General features: G+C 44.6%; 1 protein-coding gene across 3 annotated transcripts in view; it reads right to left on the bottom strand.

The window, feature by feature from the left end:
- DPF3 (double PHD fingers 3) overlaps positions 1 to 12,106 on the bottom strand; it is a gene marked incomplete at both ends in the record, with an annotated part of 164,595 nt that extends 152,489 nt beyond the window's left edge. For all 3 annotated transcript variants that reach the window (XM_082485082.1, XM_082485083.1, XM_082485084.1), the window contains one exon: positions 12,075 to 12,106. In XM_082485082.1, coding sequence (XP_082341208.1) covers positions 12,075 to 12,106 — 32 coding nt within the window. The remainder of the gene's footprint in view (positions 1 to 12,074) is intronic.
- Positions 12,107 to 21,507: the final 9,401 nt, after the last annotated feature.

The raw sequence follows: 21,507 nt of genomic DNA, 5'->3' as shown, positions 1-21,507 counted from the left end.
GCAATAGTATGTAAACTAACAACTCCATGCTGGCACCAGAACAAATGGGTATAAACTGGTCACAAGTAGGGCTAGGCTAGGGATTAAAATGCTATTTCCAGCCATCAGAGCAGTGGGTTCTGGAACCCTCCCAAGAGGAGTAATGGGAACAAACAGTCCAAGTGGGGATTTAAGACAAGGACTTTTCAGTTTATGAAAGGGATTATCTGACATGGTACCAGGAGACTGGCCATAAGACCCAGGAACCCCCTTTTAAACCTACACTTCTATTAATTGAGCCTCTGTGGCCAATTTGGTTTTCGTCTTCTCATCTGAAAGTAGCCACACAGGAACCAATTAGTGCCAATTGGGATGGCAGCCTTTACGATATAGGTACCTACCCACTAGAAACAGGATCAGGCTCACCCACATGTTCAAGACGAGATAATAAGCATATCCTCTTGCTTTCATAGGCACTCTAGCCCAACCTGACCTTTGATGATAGTACAACATGCAAGAAAATCATGTTCAAGCCACTGTCATTGCCACTTAAGTGCTTTGCCAAGAGACCACTAGTGGCAGCGTCCAAACCATTCTTCCGGAGGCATGTGCAGAATTCCCTTCAAAGGCAGTCTATGTCAAATCCCATGGGTGAGCATCTCCCAGACACTTCAGCCTCCAAGAACTCACTACTCTTTCACCCAGCCCTGTTAGTCAGCTACTCAGAGGAGACGTCTGCACTGCGGGTGCTTCCTGGAATACCATACAAGAACTACTGGGCAGCCTAATGAGGCCTTTTTGACAAGCAAAATTAAAATCCAAGGGAAGCAAAAGGACACAAACCAAAAGAAATACCCAGGTTTAGTAGAATCTCCTCACACCAAGACTGAAATTTTCATGCAGCTTTTGTATCAGTGTAAAGACCTAACACAGCATTTGAGCTGGCCCCTATTGGAAAAAAATAGTACTTATAAAGATAAAAGCAAAAGGTCAAAGTCCTACAGCCCTGAAAATAGATGTATCGAAGGGAAAAACCTGACAGGTCCTGATTGATAACCATGCTTGAGGGAAGCTGCTGGAGGAAAACTGCTGCAGCAAAGGCTGCAGGGAGTTACTGTTCCAAAACCCTGCTGCAGCAGAAAAGGCACGTGTGGCTGCTAGAGCAGGAGATGGACATGGTTAATTGACTGGGAAACTTTAGCAGAGATGGAATTAACGCAAAGAGCTCAGAGCCCAGGCATGCAATTCTGTTACCAAGGGAAGGAACCATTCGGCCGGAATTGCAATCCATTTTCAGGTCAGAGCCTTTCCCAAAGGCAGAGTGCTCACCCCTCATCTGTTCCTCCTTTTCACCTCCAAGGGGTGCAAGAAGGAGAAGGTAGCTGGAAAAAGCAGCCTAGGAAAAAAAGCAGACTGCCCTTTAAGGGCCAGCCAGGTTTCAACTTTGCATGGTGTGTGTTTAACAGTGAGGAATTCGGAAGACATGTCAGGAGACAGAGCCTCTCCTAACCCTAAAACTTTGTGGATAAGTTAGTTGGGGAAACAAAACTAGAAAGCTACTAATAGGGGAAGAGAGAATTTACTTTCAGATCTACTCAGCAGAACGAATACCTGAACCAGATACATTTGCAATCTGGTCAGATGAGAATGCCAGGAGTTAGTTACTGTGGAATCGCAGCAACAACATGGAAAAACATACACCAAAACAATTATTTTCTAAAGTAAAGCGGACTACAGAGGAAGATAAGAAAGACACAAACACAAACCACAGACCAGATGACAAAGGTGATCTTATGCAGTGATGCACTGCCAATATTTGATAAGTAGCACCCATGACTGTTCCTTTCAGCTGCTGTCTCAGAGTCACTTTCCTCAGTAAGGGAGGACTAGATCTGGGAACTTCTTCATTTCTTCTGCCATTTTAACAAAGGGGCTTTAAATACACTTACACATACTTACAAGTAGCCTTGTAGCATAAATTGAGTCAAACTGTTCTCACACCAGTGACTTTGAATTCAACGCATGAACTGAACTGAACAGACTGTCTGGTGTGCAGCATGTATATTTTGAAACAGAATCCTATTTGCCACTTGGTTCATTTCCATGGTAAAATCTTTGCACCCCAACAGTGCCTTTATCAGCTCTAGGCATAAACCACTGCCACTAAGGATGGTTTAGTGATATTTATTGGTGAATTTCTTCTTTAAGGCAGCCTTAACTCACTTTCTCACGGTTCCTCCGTGCCCCTAATTTCAGCTCAGCCATAGAAGGGCTACCAAGGAAGGATTCCCATTCACTTTCAATACATCACTTATATGCTGTCTAACGCTCAACACCAAAAGCAAAGCAATGTGACTTCTACACCTCCAATTCTGCCAATGGTTGACAGTATGACTAGTGTGACCATCACCAAGTCAGTCAGTGCATGCCATTCCTCCCATCAGAAGAATGGAGAAAATAATCCCATGAAAGAGACTGTGATGCTTACTTTAAGCATGATTATAAAGCATTTTCCCACTCTGGCATGAAAGTGCCACATACTTTACAGTAACAAATAACATACATTTTTCCTAATTCTTTCATGCTGGAACCTCCTGAAATCCTCATTGTAGGATACGTAAAAAGAAAATTCCAGGTGGGGGAAATTTTGTGTAGCTGCTTTCTGCTCAGTCTGAAGAAATCTCACTTAGTAGAGCTACTCACGGTAGGCAAAGGTAGTCTTTTGCAGGTAAAGAGGGACTCTCCTTTAGACCTGTATTCACGCACAAGCAGTTAACTACATTTTAGCAACAGGTAATTACATTAGTGCCTCCACTACTCAGCCTGACTAGCATGAGAGTCCGACCTAACTGTGAAAATAAGCTCATGACTTATCTATGCCATACAAGTCAGGGGTCAGATTTAATTCAGTAGGCTCTAATCTGCCAATGCTGCAACCATGAAACAAAGCTGCCTCTCCCTGTGCACGGAGGCAGAACACTGAAGCGAGTCTTGCTCCAAGACAGCATCAAAATGCACCACCTCATACTCCCCATCCTCTCCAAAACACCAGAGTAGATCATAGAGAGTCCATCTTCCCAGTCCAGAAGCCATTAAAAATTCTCCTCACCCTGTATGAAGGGCCTGAAACAAACATTTCATTTTGGGAAAAGGCTCAGGAAGAACACGTGAGGAAGCAGAGCAACAAACAACACATAAGGTGGATATAAATCCAGATAAAATATTAAAATCATTAAAGGGTTGCTGCTCCCTGAAGGTTGGAAAAAACAAAGAGAGTTAATTAAAAGCAATCTCCACACAGTGCTGAGCTAGCCTGCCCCGATAAATCAACAGCTAGGACGGTGCTTGTAGAGGTCAATGGGGGAAAGAGGTTGGGAGACGGGGGAGAGGAAAGCTAGGAGAAGATAAAACATTTAGCTGAGACTATCGACAAAAACAAATCAGATCTGGTGACAGGAAATTGAGAAGGGTTTTCCACACATTTCCCCCATCAACATTTTTTGGTTAGATTTCGACCTCAGGAATGCCTGTTTGCCATCGACATAATACCAGCCAACCTGATCAAGTTCCCATTCATTTGTATCAGCACAGGAGAAGAGAGAAGTGAGAAGTCTTTGAGGCCCCATTCTACCTGGGCAGGTATTAACATCGCTTCCATCCACGTGCCATTTGACCACTGAGGACTAACGTCATCAAATTAACAGAGGGACACATCCTTTTTGGAGAAGCACCTCCTAAAAATTAAAGGGTCAGTCAGATATGAGGAAGCAGCAGCAGAAGTATCTCAATGCTGCAACTGAGAGGGTTTCTCCACACCTGTGGAGAAAGACCTCACTGCCAAGTCTTCCCATCACCAATCCTCACCCATCACATCTCACATGACTCTTAACCTGCACTACCCCAACTATAAAAGGCACTCATCTCTGAATTAAAATTGTGCTCCTGATTTATTCCATATTTCCATCAACAGGTGTATGCTAATGAACTGAAAACTTCAAGGATAAACATAGAGAAAACACAAAAACCTATAGGCTTCAAAACACCCTTTAGTAGTTAAAAAAAAAAAAAAGCAAAAGCAATCACAGTAAGCTTGTAGATACAAGTGGTTTCATGTTATAATTTCCAATATTGGACACTGACGAGTGATTTATCTGAACACTTAGGAGCACAGCAGCCTCAAATATCATGCAGTTTTTATTCATGGTCAAAACCAAAGGAGTTTAGCAGTAAAACACCTTTCTGAATCACAGTTTCTATTATTCCTTATTCAGATTGCATAGGTTTTAAACTAATCATAAACATAAAATATATTTCTCCCGACCTTTGACTGTACACAGTCTTTCAGGAAACAATATTGAGACCATAACACTTGAACAGTCACAAATCCATGGATGACTTTCTTCAGAACTGTTCTTGAAGGAAATGGAAATATGGACATTACTTTTCCCTTGAAGAAATAATACTAACTTTGTGTCTCCATTATAAGTTTCCCTATAGCACTGTTCACTGGACGGTGAACTACCTGGGCTATAACTCTGGCCATTTCAATTTTCTCCCAACTCTGTGACTAATCACGTTAGGCTGTGGATCCACAGGATTAGAAACTGCAAAGTTCCTAGAACCAGACCAAAAATTTCACAGCCACATGACACAAAGCACCGAACTGGTGTTCATTTACTCTTCCAAAACATGAAAAGCACCCAAAACATTTTCAAGAGGAAATTTTGTTCCAACAGGCATAATCTATCTTCCTGTGGCTAGCACGAAGCCAACTCAAAGCATAAAAGCAACATAAGCACTGTACTTTGCATTTTGGCAGAAGTAGCATGCCCGCATCTGATCAGATCAAATCAGCCCTGCCAGCTGATGCGGTAGAGCAGACTGGAATTAACCAACTCGGGGCACGGCCTTAATTCACTGTGCTGCACCTGATTTTCTTTGCACTGTCCAACCTATTTAGATTTTTGAGACCTAAAAGGCAGCGAGCATTAAGCCATGTGTTTGTAGAGAATTTAGCACAATGTCTTAACCAAGGCCTTGTATCTTGTGTCACAAGGGGGAATCCAAGAAGAAACAAGGGGAAGAAACCACAAGTTATGTGGGGTTTCTTTCTTTTGCATACTAAGATTTCATACTCGTGTTACAGTTGGGGTTTTATATTAATTCATAAAAATTATCAGAAAGCAAGGACAGCATTACCAGATGCCAAAGACTGATACAACTCACAGGGTTGTATGAATGGAGGGATGATCCTCAGTTAGGCTGGATCAGTTCTGTCACAAGGAACTGCAATATTAAATATCACTTCCAGCCTTTCTCACCAGAATAATAACACTGATGTAGTCAGTGTCCCCATCAACACCTGAGCAGGGGACTCTCTCCCAGCTACAGCTCAGCAGAATGCAAAATTAATGACTCAGGATTTGGCAAGCACACGCTGCTGATCACAGCCACCTAGTGCACACTCATCAGTACCCGTCCCTGCCCTGCTCTTGCTGCTCCACTGACTCCCTGTGAAGCCTCCCCCCAGACAGTGCCGGGGTGCCAGTAAAACCTTCCATGCAGCTGGAATCGCAACACGCTGACCGCACCCGGCTCAGGCAGGTAACCTGAAAACTGAGACACATGCTGACATACTCCTGCTATTCCCATACTGGAGGGGATGGGGGTGTGAGAAGGATATTTGCCAGCAGCCATTGAGACACTGCATTATTCTTCTCGGAGACATCTGCTGGGAATCTGTGGTTAAAATATGCTCTGCTGGGAAATAAACCATATATAACAATTAAAAAAAAGTATCATACCTCAATAACTTAGGCTAAATAAATAAAATAAATAAGAATTTTAAACATTCGGTATTCAAGCACTCACAATATTTGTGTTATATGTCACTCAGTTTAGACAGTGAAAATACACCGGGCAGTTCTGTTCTTTCTTTTGAAATAAGAAAGAAGAAAGGAAAAATACTTTCTGCTTCTCACGTACTAGTCCAGTGTATTTGGGTTTGCTCCACAAACTGTAGAGAAATTTTTAAAGACAAGAAAGAAGCACTCTCGTCAGAAAAACTTTGTTAGAAAAGAAAGGAATTTTAAACATGCTTTCTTTTAGATTGTGTCGATGAGATAACTTTCCTTAAAAGAAACAAACCAGTGCTAAAACTGGGACCTGCACTAAGGAAGCGATTAACACACTTCAGTCTCTGCATCCTGGGAAAAACTGCCAGGCAAAGCCAGAAGAGCAGTACAGTCCTAATGAAGCCCTCGGAACAGGCCTTAAGCAACGTTGCCTTGGTGCTGCTTCTCTGCACGTGGGAGTATGTCACCCCAGCCAGGGGAACCTCACATCAGAGGTCGGTCTGTCCAAGGGAGAAAAACGTCAACTCCCGAAACAGATTCATTCCACTGCTACAAGTCCGCGGGGATAAACAATACAGGGATGGTTCTTGCTCAAGGCAACATCACATACAGACAACACAGTGATGAGCCCAGAATAAATACCAAGATTGTAAAATTGATCTACCAAGCAAAGAAATTCAGCTCTGACATGAAAGACAAACCAGAGTGAGAAAACACCAGACTCAGCAACCGATAATCCTAAAAGATCGTTTATTTGCAGCCAATGGGGGCATTGGAATGCTTCATTTCGGGACAGCAGAGGTATATCCAACTGTCAAATTGCAGAAGACAGATATACAAGATGGACAAAATCTGCTCTTGAGAGCAACCTCCAAATACCACACTTCCAGTTTTAGGAAAGCAGAGGAAGAAATCAATTTTCACTAGGCTACACAAAGAATGAGCCACATTACCTTCACCATGACTCCGACTGAAGACAGAGCCCCATTTTGCTTTGTGTACCAGACTTCTGCATGGTCTGGGTAAACTATTCCCACTCAGACACTGTGAACCCTATCTAACAGGCACGATGCACCCAGCCCATTGGACATGATCTTACCTTGATATTATTACACCCTGTAAAAAAACATACCTTTGGGTCTCCGTGGCACAGCCCAGTTACTTGAATATTTCTTTCACACACCACAAATAATACGTTTGTAAAACTTTTTTTTCAGCAACAACTTTGTGATATAACCACCATCCATCCACACAAGTGGACAGACTGTGAAAGGCTGGAACACCAACAAAACAAAATTACAAAAGCACTGCAACAACTAATCATGCACAAGCAACTCATGGAACCAGACATAACACTGTAACTAGTAGCATACCATTTATCAGACTCTCTCATATTCAAACAAGTGTATCCTCAGGTCTTCTCAACTTGGCTTCTCTGCCTCCAAATGACTTTGGTTTTATGCTTGTTTCCTTGCGTAAATACAATAACATTCATCCCTCATTTTCTCTGAAAGCCAGCGCTGAGATACAGAAAATACAGTTTTCATGTGGACAACAGTTTTGTTTTGAAATGTGTCATGCTAGGTCTCATTTATGTTTTTAAGTGACATCAGAGCCACACTGGAAATGCTGTAGAGATTTTGGTATGTGATTTAATGTGCCCAACAACCCTGTTCTGTCAAGCAGAAGAAAATTCCCTTCTGCAAAGCCACATTAAAATCACCTCCACATCACTTGTAAACACTGAACTGGCAACCTAACTGTCCGTCTATTTTATTGCTTCCACCTGCTGAAAGCAGCACTGCATATTATACTTCCACTTTAATATTAAAAATCAGCAACCAGATGCTTATGCAACAACAGCCAAAAAGAAAAATCAGTCTTCATCAGCACTTAATCAGGATGTAGGGCTGTTTCAGGGATGCATAATAGGATACGGAACCTTCCACATAAGAGTCCCCATCTTGAATTCAAGCCAGAGTTATCACTAATGAAATACTATTGCCATACAAGACCCCAAGACCCACGCTGCTCCGTTGCCAACAGGAAACAGGGATGTGAGCACTGACCATTTCTTTGCAGGTGTCTCATGCCACAGAATTCATCATCACAAGGATGGCCATTTGGCAGCCCAGGGGTCGGAGCTGGCTGTCAAGGCAATTTTATCTGAGAAGGTACAGCAATTGGAAAACCGACCGCTGCTGTGTGTTTGCAGCAGGAACACAGAGACAGAACAGGCCTGGTAGGGTTTATAAGGTCAGCTCTAGCACTGTGCACACAAGTCTGCGATGCTCTGGTCCCCAAACACCTGGCAGGGAATAAGTGTCCCCAAGCACGTCAAAGTTATCCAACAATACAGTCAGCATGCAAGCGACCTAGCCTAGCAATTGAGCCTGAGTTAGCCTCTTTTCTCCCAAAGGCTGTCTTGAGCAAAAAAAGGGGAGAGCACCAGCACTGCTACTCCAAGGCCAAACTACTGGAAGGCAGCAGCTCCTCTGGTGAGCATCCAGACAGAGCTATATAGCATGAGGGAATCTCACATGCAGAAAAGGCAATAGCCTAACATATGTTCCAGTGAGTATGTTTAATTGACAACCTGAAATAAAAGTCAGCTGTGGGAGTAAAGACAGAGAAGGGGTGGGGGAAACCAGCTCTGCTTCTAGATAAGACTTTGTAAATTACAAGGTCTTAATTACATTAAATGCATTATGGTACCATATGCACATTGCTAATAAGGCAGAGATGGAGGAAACAGGACTAGATGCTAAGACTGGAAGTTGAACAGCTGCATTCTAGACTTGATTTTTGAATTAGAAAGTTTCTGAACCACTTTGCCCTAGTTTAGCCATCCATAAAACAAAGGCAATAATCTTTTCTTCACAGGGGTGTTGAGAGGTTTAATTAATTAATGTTTACAAAGTCCATTGAGATTTCTGACTGACATTTGAAGTAATTCAGAGTACTTTTTAACTGCATTTGTTTCTTCTAGTGCACTGCTCAAATGTTTCCATATTAAGATATCCCAAGGAGAAGAAGATGGAAAGAAAAAGTATGGAGATAGGTACACAGACTAGTAAAAAAAAAAAACCCAGCCCAATAAATCCAGCACTTCAAATCCACCGCTGTCCCATCAAAGCTATCTGAATACTGCCTTTTCTACAGATGAAGAACAACATGTTTATCCAGACACCTGATGCCTTTCCCTCGCAGATCTGTTAAACTTAGATCTCTGATATTTTTGCCTGTAGCACCATGTTAGTAAACAACAAGGTATTAAACGGCAGAAATAACAGGCAGTCATGTCAGGTTGATTGGATCACCAGAGGAAGCGAAGGGGAGAAAAGCAAAGGGATGAAAGCACCAAAAGAAGACCAGAAAGTGAGAAGAGAGCGTTAGACGGAGCAAGAGGCAAGCGGAGTGGAAGGAGGCACCAATCATTAATCAGGGACTCCACACACTGAGCTATTCTAAGTAATGTCTTCCCACAGATGCTCAGGTACACTGGAATACATTATCCCGAGAGACTAGTCTAGCATGAACAAGGCCACATATGTGTCCAAGTGCTAGAGATAAACTGAATATTGGACACACTTAAATGCACAAGCACACACAGGGAGCTGCTTGATACCTGAGCCAGGATTTCTCAGTCTCTACATTGTCCCCCATCTCCGAACAAAACCTTTGTGTGGCCAGTTTCTGTAGGGGGCGTTTGTGGGTTTTGAGATACAATCAAAACGCAGACAGAGGAAATGCAAATGTCATTCAGCTCCCTTTCATTGTCAGGGAGGACACATGAGGATAAAATACTGTGCACTGCATCCCTTCCCCTATTATGTGTCCTACTGCTTTTGTCCTAATTTATCCCATGCATAATTTATTTACATGTGTATTGTTTCCCGATCAGCAACTTTAAAGAATAAGTGAAAATTATAAAATGTTTTATTAAACAAGTTGTTAATAAAAAATGCAGATGGTGTCAGACAGCCAGCACCAATTCTGTTTCCTCCACATAGCATTAGTACTTTAAAAGGCACACCGAGAAAAGCGAATCCAGCACTTGATGTCTATTGTTTCCTCCTCTCACACCCCCCAGGGGCGAGGGGAGGAGAAGGGAGCTAATTATAAAGAGCCTAATCCTGCCCTCCCCGACTGTAGCAGCAGCGGGATCGGGCCCCCGATTCATTTCGGCACAAGCAGCCCTTCGGCAGGATCCGCCCTCTCCGGAGATCCGCCGCCACTTTTGGGAACCCCACGGGTGTCACGAAGTGCGAGGCGAGGAGGCGAGGTCCCGTCCTCCGGCGGGGCTCCCACGGCGGCGCCCCGCTCCGCGGCCGCTCGCCGCTCCCCGGGAGCTCCCCGCCTCTCACCCGCCGTCCCCGGAGGCCACCCAGCCAGGGCTTCCTCGCTACCGGCGACACTGGCGAACGGCTGAAACGTAGGTGGCTTTTCCCAGGCCGGGTGAGGAGCCGTGCGGTGCGGCCCCGTTGGTGCGCTGCTCGGTCCCCGGGGTGCTCTGCCTGCGCCCGAGCAGCGCCCGGCGGCCGGGAGGGACGCGGGGAGAAGTTGCTCTCGCCCGCTCAAGTATTAAACCTGCCGTCAAACAGGGGACACGCCGCCTCTTCCCCGCGGTTTTCAGAGCGTGTTCAGCCCCACACTCCCCCCCCCCCCTCACCCCGCCCCGTGAGGATACTCGGACGGATTTGATTAACCCCCTGACAACCGTGCTCCCCTCTCCCCGCGGATTTGTATAAGGTGCTACTGAGAGAACGGGTAAATGAAAGCAAAGGTTTTCTGGCAGGACGGAGCAGGAGAGCTGATAAACATGTCAGCACCCCTTTCCAGCTCGAGGCTTTCCTTTTCCTCTGGTTCGCAGAGAGACACCGGCAGGAATCCCTGGAAAAACCTTCAAGTGTTTTTCCAACTCCAGCCGGAGTGACTTGAGTCGGGGAAAAAAAAGAAAAAAAAAACCCACACCACCAACAACCCTCGCAGCCCTAATTTCATCTCTGAAAACTCAAACGTATAAAAAACACCCACTCAGCGCAGCCAGAAAGTGCAAACGAAGCGTCAGCGCCAGGTACTCTGCTTCCCTGCTTTATTAGCAAGAGCGCTGCCCCCGTTAGCAGAGAAGTCGTTTTAAAAAGGTTAAGACAGCTCCTCTCCCCGCACACGGTGCCAAATCCCACTCTCCCTAATGCCTTCAGGGATTAACGGCGTGCGCTGCAGACCACAAGGAAAATAAAGGACGCGATCCAGCAGACGACAACCGGCTCCCGCCGTCCCCCTCTTAAATCGGCCTCATTTCCAGATCGGGAATCCCGGAATATCTCCGCAGCAGAAGCACCTGCCCCCTCCCGCGCACTCGCTCGCTCCCTCTCTGCGCGTCCCCCGCCAGCAGCGGGTCAGATCCCGCCCGAGCAGCCCTCGGCTGCTCGTGCCCACTCTCAAGATGGAAACACAATCAACTCTCTTTGCCACTTTGAAAAGCGAAAGCCTGTCATATGCAAAACAGATCTCCGGACTTCCTGCCCCAAATCAAGGACCGGCAGTCCCGAGTCATTCATTTCACGCGAGTCTGCTTCCCTCCCTCTCCTTTTCGCTCCCTCTCTCCCGCACAAGCGCCGAGGTGCGCCGGCAGTGCCCCTGCTGCCCCGCTTTCCGACCGCCCGTGCCACCCCCCCGCCACTCAGCCGAGAACCCAGGGGGCCGCTTCGCTCCCCCTCCTCAAGTCATCCCAACTCCGCAAAGATTTGCGGAGGCAACTCCGAGCTGCGGCGGCACGGCGCACCGAGCCCCCCCGCAGCTGCCCAGGGCCGGTCCTTCCCCCGCCGCACCCCGGGGGCGGCGGCGGGGCGAGCCCGCCCGCACCGCGGCGGCAGGTCGCTGTCCGGTGCGCGCAGCCCCGCGGGGGCCCCGCGGGACGCCGCCGCCGTCCCCGCGCTGCGCTCCGGGAGCAGCGGGCAGCCCGCCGCCGCCTCCCCGCCCCGCCGTCCCCCTCCGCGCCCGGGCGCCAATTAACCGGCGCGCGAGCCGAACAATTTTTCCTCGTTAATTTCGGCGCGAGCCGCGGGGATGTGTTGCACAAAAAACGAGCGAGTCGCTGGGGCAGAAAGGAGGGCGGGAGGAGGGACCCGCCGGGAGGCTGCCGGCACCCGGCTCAGGCTGGCAGCCGGCGCCGGAAAGGCGCCTTTTTTCATATTTAAACCACGCGGAATATGTACATTTTTGATTCCTACTTACGCTTTCAGGGGGTTGTGAATGACAGTCGCCATTTTGCTACAATGTAACAGAATATTGTGTCTCGGAGTTCTAAAGGTTCGCTCAGGGGAAGCGGCCAGCCAATCAGAGCGCGGCATACCGGCCCGCCGGCCAATCCGAAGCCGGGGGCGGAGCCGGGGCTCTGCTAGTTATTAGGGGAGCTGTCAAAGCCCAGAGGTCACTCCCTCTCCCTGGAACTGGCGGCGAGCAGGTCTTAAAGGGGCAGCGCCCGTCGGCGGGGCGGCCGCCGTCGCGCCGGGGGAACCCGGGGGGCGAGGGCGGGCAGGGGGAGACTTTCCCGCAGCTCCCCGGTTCCCGCTCTAACGCGCCGCGCCGGGAGAGGGAAAGCCAGGCTCACTCCTCGTCCCTTCGCGCCGCCGTCGCTGCTCCTCGTTTCCCAGGCGGCGTGTCCCACCGGGGAAAGGAGCCCGCGCCGCCCCGCTCGCTCCTCCCGCTCCCCCGCAGCGTCCTTCCCGGGCTGTTTCCCTTTCTGCAGAGCCGCTCTCCCCGCCAGGTCTTCGGGAGCCGCCGGCGCTGGCAGCGGCTCCAGGGCAGCACCGCTCCCCCTCCCCCAGGAATTTCCCTCTCCCTGTCAGTCACGCCGGCCCGCAGCCCCTGCGCCCTTACATAACGCGCGGCGGCCGGACCGACCGACCGACCGACACACCGGCCCGGCTCTCCCAGAGGGCGACTCACGGTGCGCCGGGAGCCGAACCACCCCCCTCCCGCCCCAGCTTTCGGCAGAAGCGGGGGGGGGGGGGGAAAGAGCCCCGACCCGCGTTCCGCCGGACACGTACTCCCGCGGCGAGGGAGCGAGCGGGAGGCTGAAGCCCGGGAGCGCGGCAGGGCGCAGGCAGAGCCCACGTCTGGGGTGGCAGCAAACTCCAGGAAGTCTGGGCTTACCTGCAACTAATTAAAGGAGCTTGCAAATGAATTATAGAGCACGACCTAAGTGATTTAAAAGGTGCCAATCCTGATCTCACTCTCAGAATCCAATCTCAAATCCACTGTAGTTCACGAATTTACACCAGTGTAAATTAGTTGTCAACAAGAACAGAATCAGACCAAGAAGTTTTCTTCTTGTCAGATATTAATGTAAGCTTTTTCACTGAATGCTTCTCTCTCTCTCTCTCAAAGGTCTTGCCATCCTTCAGGCACCTTCTACCCCTTTAAAAAACACAACTACCACCAAAACTAAGCCTGCTTCTCCATTCTTTGCATTTATATAACCAGAAGAAACTTAACGAAAGACAGTTATAATACACCACTGTAAAACCAGCAAAAGAGGAGACTACAGAACCAGCTTGATTCACAACTTAATAAAAGAATGAAAGTAATGATGTTTGTGAGATATTCAGGTGTTAACAGAAGCAGAAACAGCAAAGTTGCTGAGCTAGTGGGCTGAACCTTAAAAGGCCAAAATCTCTCAACTGTTTGGCAAAATAAAACTTTCTCATACTGGGGCAGAAGAGAAAAGGAAGAGGGATGGAGAACAGAGAGAGAAATTAATTACCTACAGAGAAGAGGGGAGAAGAGAGCACCACAGCAGTTTCCCATTCATTATGGAGTCATCAGAAGTTTGCAAAAGTTAAACTTTCTAAGATCTGCCTGGGGTCCCGCTTTCCAAAACATTGCCTACTCCAGCTACTAGGTCAACCTAGGTATTGTGCCAAGTGTACATCCCTGGAGGGAATTGTCTCTTCCATCAAAGCAATCTAAGCCATTTGGTTACAGGCACTGCTTAGGAGAAATGAGCTTTCTGTCAGCTGGAGAGTTGCCAAGATGCTGAGATCCATCCCAAAACAGTTCTGGGAAGCAATCTTTAAGAATGTTTCCATTATCATATTACATTATATTATTTAATACAGTAGTAGCCCAGGTGACATTGAATGTGACTTCAGACCCTCCTGTTCAGTACTCGCTCACTGTTCACAGGAAAAGCTAACCACAAACTGTCAAGTTTTCACAAGCACACAGTTGATGTACACGCTGCAAAGAAATGAACGGCTTAGCATGCACCTGAACTGGTGACCCTGAGCTAGGGGAACCCTATGTCACACCTTGCTATTATGAGGATTTCTGGTTTGACTTTTCTTATTGCCGTGGCATTCACCTAATGGCAAACATCAACCAAATTTTAGCATTTACCCCAGGATGGGCAATATTCACTCACGGGATAATAACCAATTTGCTTCACACAAAGAAAAAATAGCCTAGGACCATATCACACTGCAGAACTGGAAGTAGGTTTGTTCTACTGAGAGAATGCACCAAAATTCAGCCAAGCCCTAGAAAGCCCTGAGATATTCTAATGCAACCTGGTGACATTTTCAGAGAAGTAAAAAAAAAAAAGTTTGAGGTCATTTTTAGGAGTTTAATGAGTCCCCCGGACATGTTTTGTTGGATATATAGGCCCATTCCTGCTCTACAGGCAAAGAGCTCTTGGTGCAGCTTGACAGGGAGCATATTGCAAAAACGGGACTAAGCCACACATGTCTTTCCCTTGATGCTCCTGTTATTCAGACGTTGGGCCTTTATCAGCTACCAGCAACAGCAACAAACAGTGAGAACAGCCACAGATGACCTTGGGTTGCTGATAGCCCTTTTCCCAGTCAGACCCCACGTTACTGGCCAGGAGAATCAGTCAACAGCATTGCCTCCCTCAGAGGAATCTCCAGGATGCCCAAGGACAGAGCTGCCATAATAGAACAATGGGAAGTCTCACCCATGGTAACAAAGACATCAGGCCTTGCTCATGTGTCCATATAGTTTTCCTATAGTGTGTTTCATGTAGAATTCCACAACAGTTAGTTTATCATATTAGCCAGAAAATTGCACTAAGTGGCATTTCACTTGTAACTAACTACATAACTCATTCACGTAATCACTACTTGCAAGCAAGGTGACCATCACAAACCTGTGTTAATAAAACTTATATGCCACACCATAGTTACCTCCATTTTCACATACACAACAGTCCATCATGAACCGATCATTTATGAACTAAATTTTTAGATTCACTTTTCTTCTGGTTTTAAGCTACCATAAGTCACCAATAAATATTGTTACTGTTATTTTACACTCCAACAGAAGATCAACACATCTGAAACACAGTTACATATACATGAAGTTTCAACTTCAGGATTTTTACATTCCTACTCAGCTGCTGATAGTTTTCTTCAGACCCACCTGAAACATAACAAGGAGGCTGCAAGAAAACATACTGTAAAAATACTTGGCATAAAAAACCTAGGTGAGCATATTTTTAATGAGAGGTTGCCAACTGTTTGGATGACCAACATTTAAATTTAAAAAAGGAAAGCAAGTTTTGACACAAAACTATTGGGGTAAAATCTATAGCATTAACACAAGGCCTAAGCATGCTGCCCCTCTGGGGTTAGAGTAAGCAGGACTTTAGAAGGCAGAATCCACCATCTCACCTCCGGCCCCCTATACAGAACTGCAGCTGGTCTCTACCTAAGTAGAAGTATTGGGAAGTGTCATTTCTCATAGATCACACTGCTACCCTCCTCTTCCACCTCTATTTCAAACATTTTTACTATTTACATAATGCAAGTGCATTGATACTTTCTGTGACATGTCAAAAACATTCCTCCTCACTCTGCAAAGCCTTATTTTGGCTGAGGATCTTTCACTGTGAAAGAGATTTTACCCTATATTTATTGTCTCCTGCTGTCCTTTTTATCTTGTTAAGTTTTCATGTAGAGCTGTTCTTTTCTGGAGGGAGGGAAGGTTAGGTTCTTACTTATACATTCCTCAACTCTTGTGAATTGGAAAGTGAAACAAACTAGACACTGACACTAAAAGCCACAAATCTAATTTTGCTATGGAGGGAAACATAAAAGACAAACAGTTGTTAGTCTACCAGAAGCCATGTGCTTTTTCAGCGTCAGTATTCCCAGATATTTCCAGTGATACACAACTTTATTTTCTTCAAACACATTAATATTCAAAGGATCGGATTCATATAGATCTAAATATGACAGCATGCTCTGCATACCATAATGTAGCTTGTTACAGTAAAACAGGGCCCCACATGCACAGATATTCTGCAGTAGATTTGAAGTCTTAACCCCTTTTTATTTATTTAAAGCTGTGCAGGCATCTCTCATACAATGTTTCTTGTCAGCCCTCCTCCTCACTTTCTTTGATCTTTACCAATAGCTGGTTAGCTGAAAGAGGAGGGAAAGATATCAGAGTGTCAACACTACAGACTCAACACCGGCTGTCTACAGACACATCACCAAAAATTTTATGCAGTCACCATAACAAAGATAACTATGGAGCTACACAGCGTAAAAATTGGCGCCAATGATTCATTCTTTGCAACTTTGGGAATCGCATTCTTAAAATGTGACCTCAATTTTTTAATTTTTTTTTTTTAAGCAAAATTTCCCTCTATAGTTACAGCAACAATTTTTGGATGACTTCAGGCTATTTTGATTTCAGGCCTGATTTTGACTTCCCAAAGTTTGAAATTTGTATTCACTATTCAGTTTTCTATCACATTACACCTGTACTACATCTATGCTGAGGTCTAGACTCAAGCCCCTCTATTTTAAAATGGGATGTTCCAATAAAATAAATATATTTTAACACTAAAGATGAGTCTCTACTACTAAGAAGTACATTGAGATTTTGATCTGAAGTTTTTAAAAGTTTGGGGAGACAGAAGTTGTTTAAGGTTCCATATTCTGGTTCAAGTGTGTCCCCAGTTTAACAAACTGCTGAAAATCCATTTAATGTGGTTGCTAAAAAATTCTTTATGTTATCATGGATTGTTTTTAAATTCCCCCCAACAACAGAGAACAATGTTACAAACAAAGTGCTTCAAAAGGAGAATACAAATCTTTATGGTAGCCACTGCAGTACCACAGTAATAGTAGAAAATGGAATCTAATAATGCAGATAGACACATGCTCTGAAGAACACACACACAGTAACTATGGTTGTCCTCTCCATGAGGGGAGTCCTTCTTACAACTTAGATGGGACAAAACAGAGTTACCATCATGAAACACAAGATTTACATGTCCAGAGTCAGAAGACTGCCTGCCTTATTTCTTAAGCGAGTAACTATAACTAGCTGGGGAAAAAAGGCAAAAAGAAAAAAGTGAACCCTTTAGGACTCCTTTTCACTCTTCACTGCATTAAAGCTAGGGAAAAGTACTTCTACATCTACATCCATCACTGGGATACAGAGGTGCTACCCTGATTCATCTGAGATAATGCTGTCTCCTGTCTCCATCTACTCCTACTGCAGGGCTGAGAGGGGGTTTCTAAGGTGCCTTGAATCTTGGAGGGAGCAGATTGTACAGATTAGGGCATAATTACATGGACAGATTTGACCACCCAAAAAAGTTCTTCATCACCACTGTGGATGGAGTCTGGGGATTCTGACTACCTATGGTTTTAACCACTTTTAAACACAGATTTCAAATGTGGCCTAAGAGGGCTGCAACATGACTTCCTCTTGCCCATGAGCAGAAAACATAATGTAATACCTTGTTAATCAATCTTATCTCTAATAAGCACAGAGCACACACTGTAATTATGATTCTGTGACAGGTTTAACATTTGTATTGAGCATAATGAATAGCACTTTACCTGAGAAAATTAACAACTCTAAGAAAAACATAAACTGCCACATTCATCCAAAGAGAGTGTTAACTTTGAATTTGGCTGTTGATTTGAACAGCTTCACCTTTCCTTCATTACTGATGAGACCACCAGAAAGAAAGGAATGAATATTTCACTGTGACTATCTGCTGACTTCATTATGGAGAATTTTTTTTTAATACAGTAAGCAGAAGTGAGCTGACCAGACACAGCTTGAATAACAACTTGTTTTCTTTCAGTATTCAAGATTCCTTGTTTGTAATGTGTATTTTCATCTTCATAAGGCCAAGGGAACAAACACTATCATAAGTGTTCTACTTTTGTAGCACATACAGGAGTTACACAGCTTACAACAAAAACAGTATTTTTTTTTTAAAACTACACTGAAAATTAGACTTAGCGAGAAAAAGTCTCACCTGCTAATTTTTTTTTAAATATTATTTGTGAAATATTTTTATTTTCAAATTTGTATCATTTTAATAACATCTTCAATGGTTTCTCCCCCCCTTCCATATAAATACAAAAGAATTAGTGTTGCAGCTTTTTTTTTGTCTTTCCTTCTGTTTTGTTCCATTATTTTCAAAACAATCTGTAACCTAAAATATCTTCCACTTTGTAGAAGTTCAGCGTAAGAAAAATAAAACCTGATGGGGTGGTTGAGATGGAAAGGAAAACATCCACATAAACAGCAGTTTGGAATTAGTGAGGGGATAAGAAGGCACTGGCTCATTTTATTGCATTGATTGGCCAAACACCAGAGGAAAACACAGGTAAGGGGGAAATAAGACTTTTGTTTAGCTATGTTTTAAATCCTGCTAAATAGAAACAGCTTTAAAAGTGTCACGAAATTGCTTTTCCATTTCCCATTGAACTTTGGTAGAGGAGGGAAACAACAGAAAGGCACAGACTGACCTGCCTAAAATATCAGTTTAGGTCAAGCCTAACTATGAAAGTTGATGGCTGCAAATTTCAGTGGACACGTGTGGTACCGGTATAACACAAAATTGACCCTGGGAATCTATTACAGTAAGTTACTGCAGTGAATGTCACAGTGGAGCCGGGCCCAATTTACTTGCTCCTTGGGCTGGTTTGAGTGACACAGGACTAATTTCTCTTCTAATGCTTGGGAAAACTTGCACTTTTAGAAGACCCTAGTGTCTGAATTTGTGAAAATATTTACTTTATACCCAGCTATGGTATGTGGGTTTCAAGGTCTCAGTGTTTTCAAGTTAGCCAGGTGCAAGGATGAGGAGGAGTGAGACCTCGGCACTTGACCCAAGCCGGTCAACAGAATTATCTCATACCATGAACGTCACATTCAATATAAATTAGAACGTTTGCTGTGAAGCTCTCTCTCTCCCTTGATGGCTGCTATCCTAAGAACTTCTTGCCCTGATGCTGGACCCCTAAGACTTTCCCTTCCTCCCGAAGCCATAGCACTCGCATGGCTGACATTTGCTGTCGACTGCTGGGAGTGCACAGCTTCCTACTGACAGAATTGGCTGAATGTAATCCTTGTATATTTTATACCAGTATTTGGATCAATATTGGTTCTTTAGTGTTATTAATGTTAATTATCTAGTCTTATTCTGTTAAATCTGTTTATATTTCAACACTTGGGTTTTCTTGTTTTTTCCTGATTCCCCTTCCCGTGGAATAATTGTCTAAACAACAATAAATTGCTGTGGGTTTCTCAAACCATAACGCTCCAAAATCCCACCAACAACTTGTGCCTGTAGAGCTAATCTGATGCAAATTTCCCCAATCCAAACAGGGTCTCAGGCCAGATTCTCACCTTAAGAATAATTTTACTGATACTTTTTAACCAAGATTGGTGAAATCCCTTCTATAGAAAGAGCATTGTCAAGGGCATTGTGTTATTTCTTGGTTGGGATTTTTTTGTTGTTGTTTTCTTGTTTGTTTTTTTTTTTTTTTTTAAACAAGGGTGGAGCAGCTTTGTTGTCAGGACACCTCTCTAATGCAGAGACCACCTCTCCAGCAGGAAGCTCTGCCATACAACTCTTGCCTCAGCCATTCTTCTCACACATCTAAGCCCTTGTGTCAAGTCTTCTACAAAAGCTCAGGCTTTTGCTTGAGTTGACAGGCCTTTGCTGACACTGTTACTCTGTGTTGCCTCAACAGCAAACAGCTAAGAAGAAAATGTCAAAGTTTATTATGAAATTCCAAGCAAAGAAAAAGGCTGATGGGAAACTGCTTGATGCAAGGCCCATATTTTTGCTACCGCTGATGCTGCTTATTAGGCTATTTCTAGGATCATCCTGTAGAGTCCTTGTGCCATTCCAAGAAAGACTGCCTAGTGCAGGATTTACCAGGCATATACATAGGGCCAGATTCTCATCTTTCATGTGCATTACTAATATGGGCCTACTGACTTCAGCAGTACTACTGCTACTATTTACCCCAATATCCACAAAAGTAGGTTTATACAGGCATCATTCCAAGACCCACAGTTAACAGCTGTTACCAGTGAGCTCAAGAGGCTATAGAGGCTCAAGCTTCCTAACCAATATGCCTGTGAAACACACACTCTTCCCTCTGCCTCCGTTGCTGCAAGTAGCACTCAGATATACTACATATTTAACCCATCTTTAGATCTCAGGCCAGCGGGACAGAAAGGGTTGGTACACAAGAGCTGAGAGCAGAATACAAGTCTACATACAAAATCATCACACAAAGCTTGAGCTCTCCATCGTGCCAACTGTGCCACATGCAGAAAATCCAAGTTCCCTATCTTGCTATTCCTTCCAGTGCCTGCTTGGGAGGTTTTTTTTCTTGTTTGTTTTAAAGGTCAGCAGCCAGCTAGGAGCATGCCAGCCTGTACCTTTGAAAAAAGAAGGCACAGGCATCTTCAACATCAGAAAAACTCCCACGAAACATACCCAAGGAAACCTCATAGCATTTAGAATGTTTTGGCACTTGCCATGCTCAGGAGTGATCAAGCACTACAGTCTTTAAACTGAGCAAAACTTTGTAAAACTAGGTGTAAGATCAGTTACCTACTAAGGACAGTGTCTTATACGTGTTGAATTCTGCACTCACTTGCAAAATCCAAAAGGTTTGCCAATCTCACATATAGCGGAATGCTCCCTCCCATTTGGTGTCTATGGCTAAAGCCCTTATGAAATATGATTTAAAGGCATTAGAACAACTTTAATAGAATAAAAACATCTACAAAGAATAACTTTGTGTGGCTGCAATGCTCCAGCTTGCACAAAGTAGAATAGCTCACCAAATTATTTTCTTAGGGAAGATTCTCCCTGCCTGGCTCCTGCAAGCATCAGCATCTCACTACAAAATGCAAGCAGTGGGAATCCAGCTTTCAGTAACCCTGTGCAGCCAATGGCCACAAAATTAAGCCTTACAATTGATCCTTACCCAGTTTATGACTCATCAGAAATGGTGTCAGCAAGCATAACTGACCTGCATTCTTTTCTACTCTCTTTGGCCCTGCAGCTTCTTACTCTTGCCTAGCCATTGGCTAGTTCTTCTCCAAGTTCTTTTTATTAAAACCTTTTCTCTCCCCACATAGTAATAATTTCTCCCAGCAATCACAACCATTCATTCTCGTCATTCTTCTACACATAGGCATTGGCCAAATCCACTTAGGGGGAAGGATAGCACAGAATCGTCTGAAATGTACTTGCATTTGCTGTGGGTGAGAGGTGCTTATTGCTTAAGATAACTCTCATATCAGACAAGCAATGGGTTCCCTTACTCTATTTATATACTTGGAATAATTCACTAGCTAACACTTT

Source organism: Vanellus vanellus (genome assembly GCF_965231255.1).
Source record: "Vanellus vanellus genome assembly, chromosome: 6".
In the NCBI taxonomy this organism is placed as follows: domain Eukaryota; kingdom Metazoa; phylum Chordata; class Aves; order Charadriiformes; family Charadriidae; genus Vanellus; species Vanellus vanellus.
The sequence above is the reverse complement of the archived record's forward strand: the minus strand, read 5'-3'. Positions and strand labels throughout refer to the sequence as shown.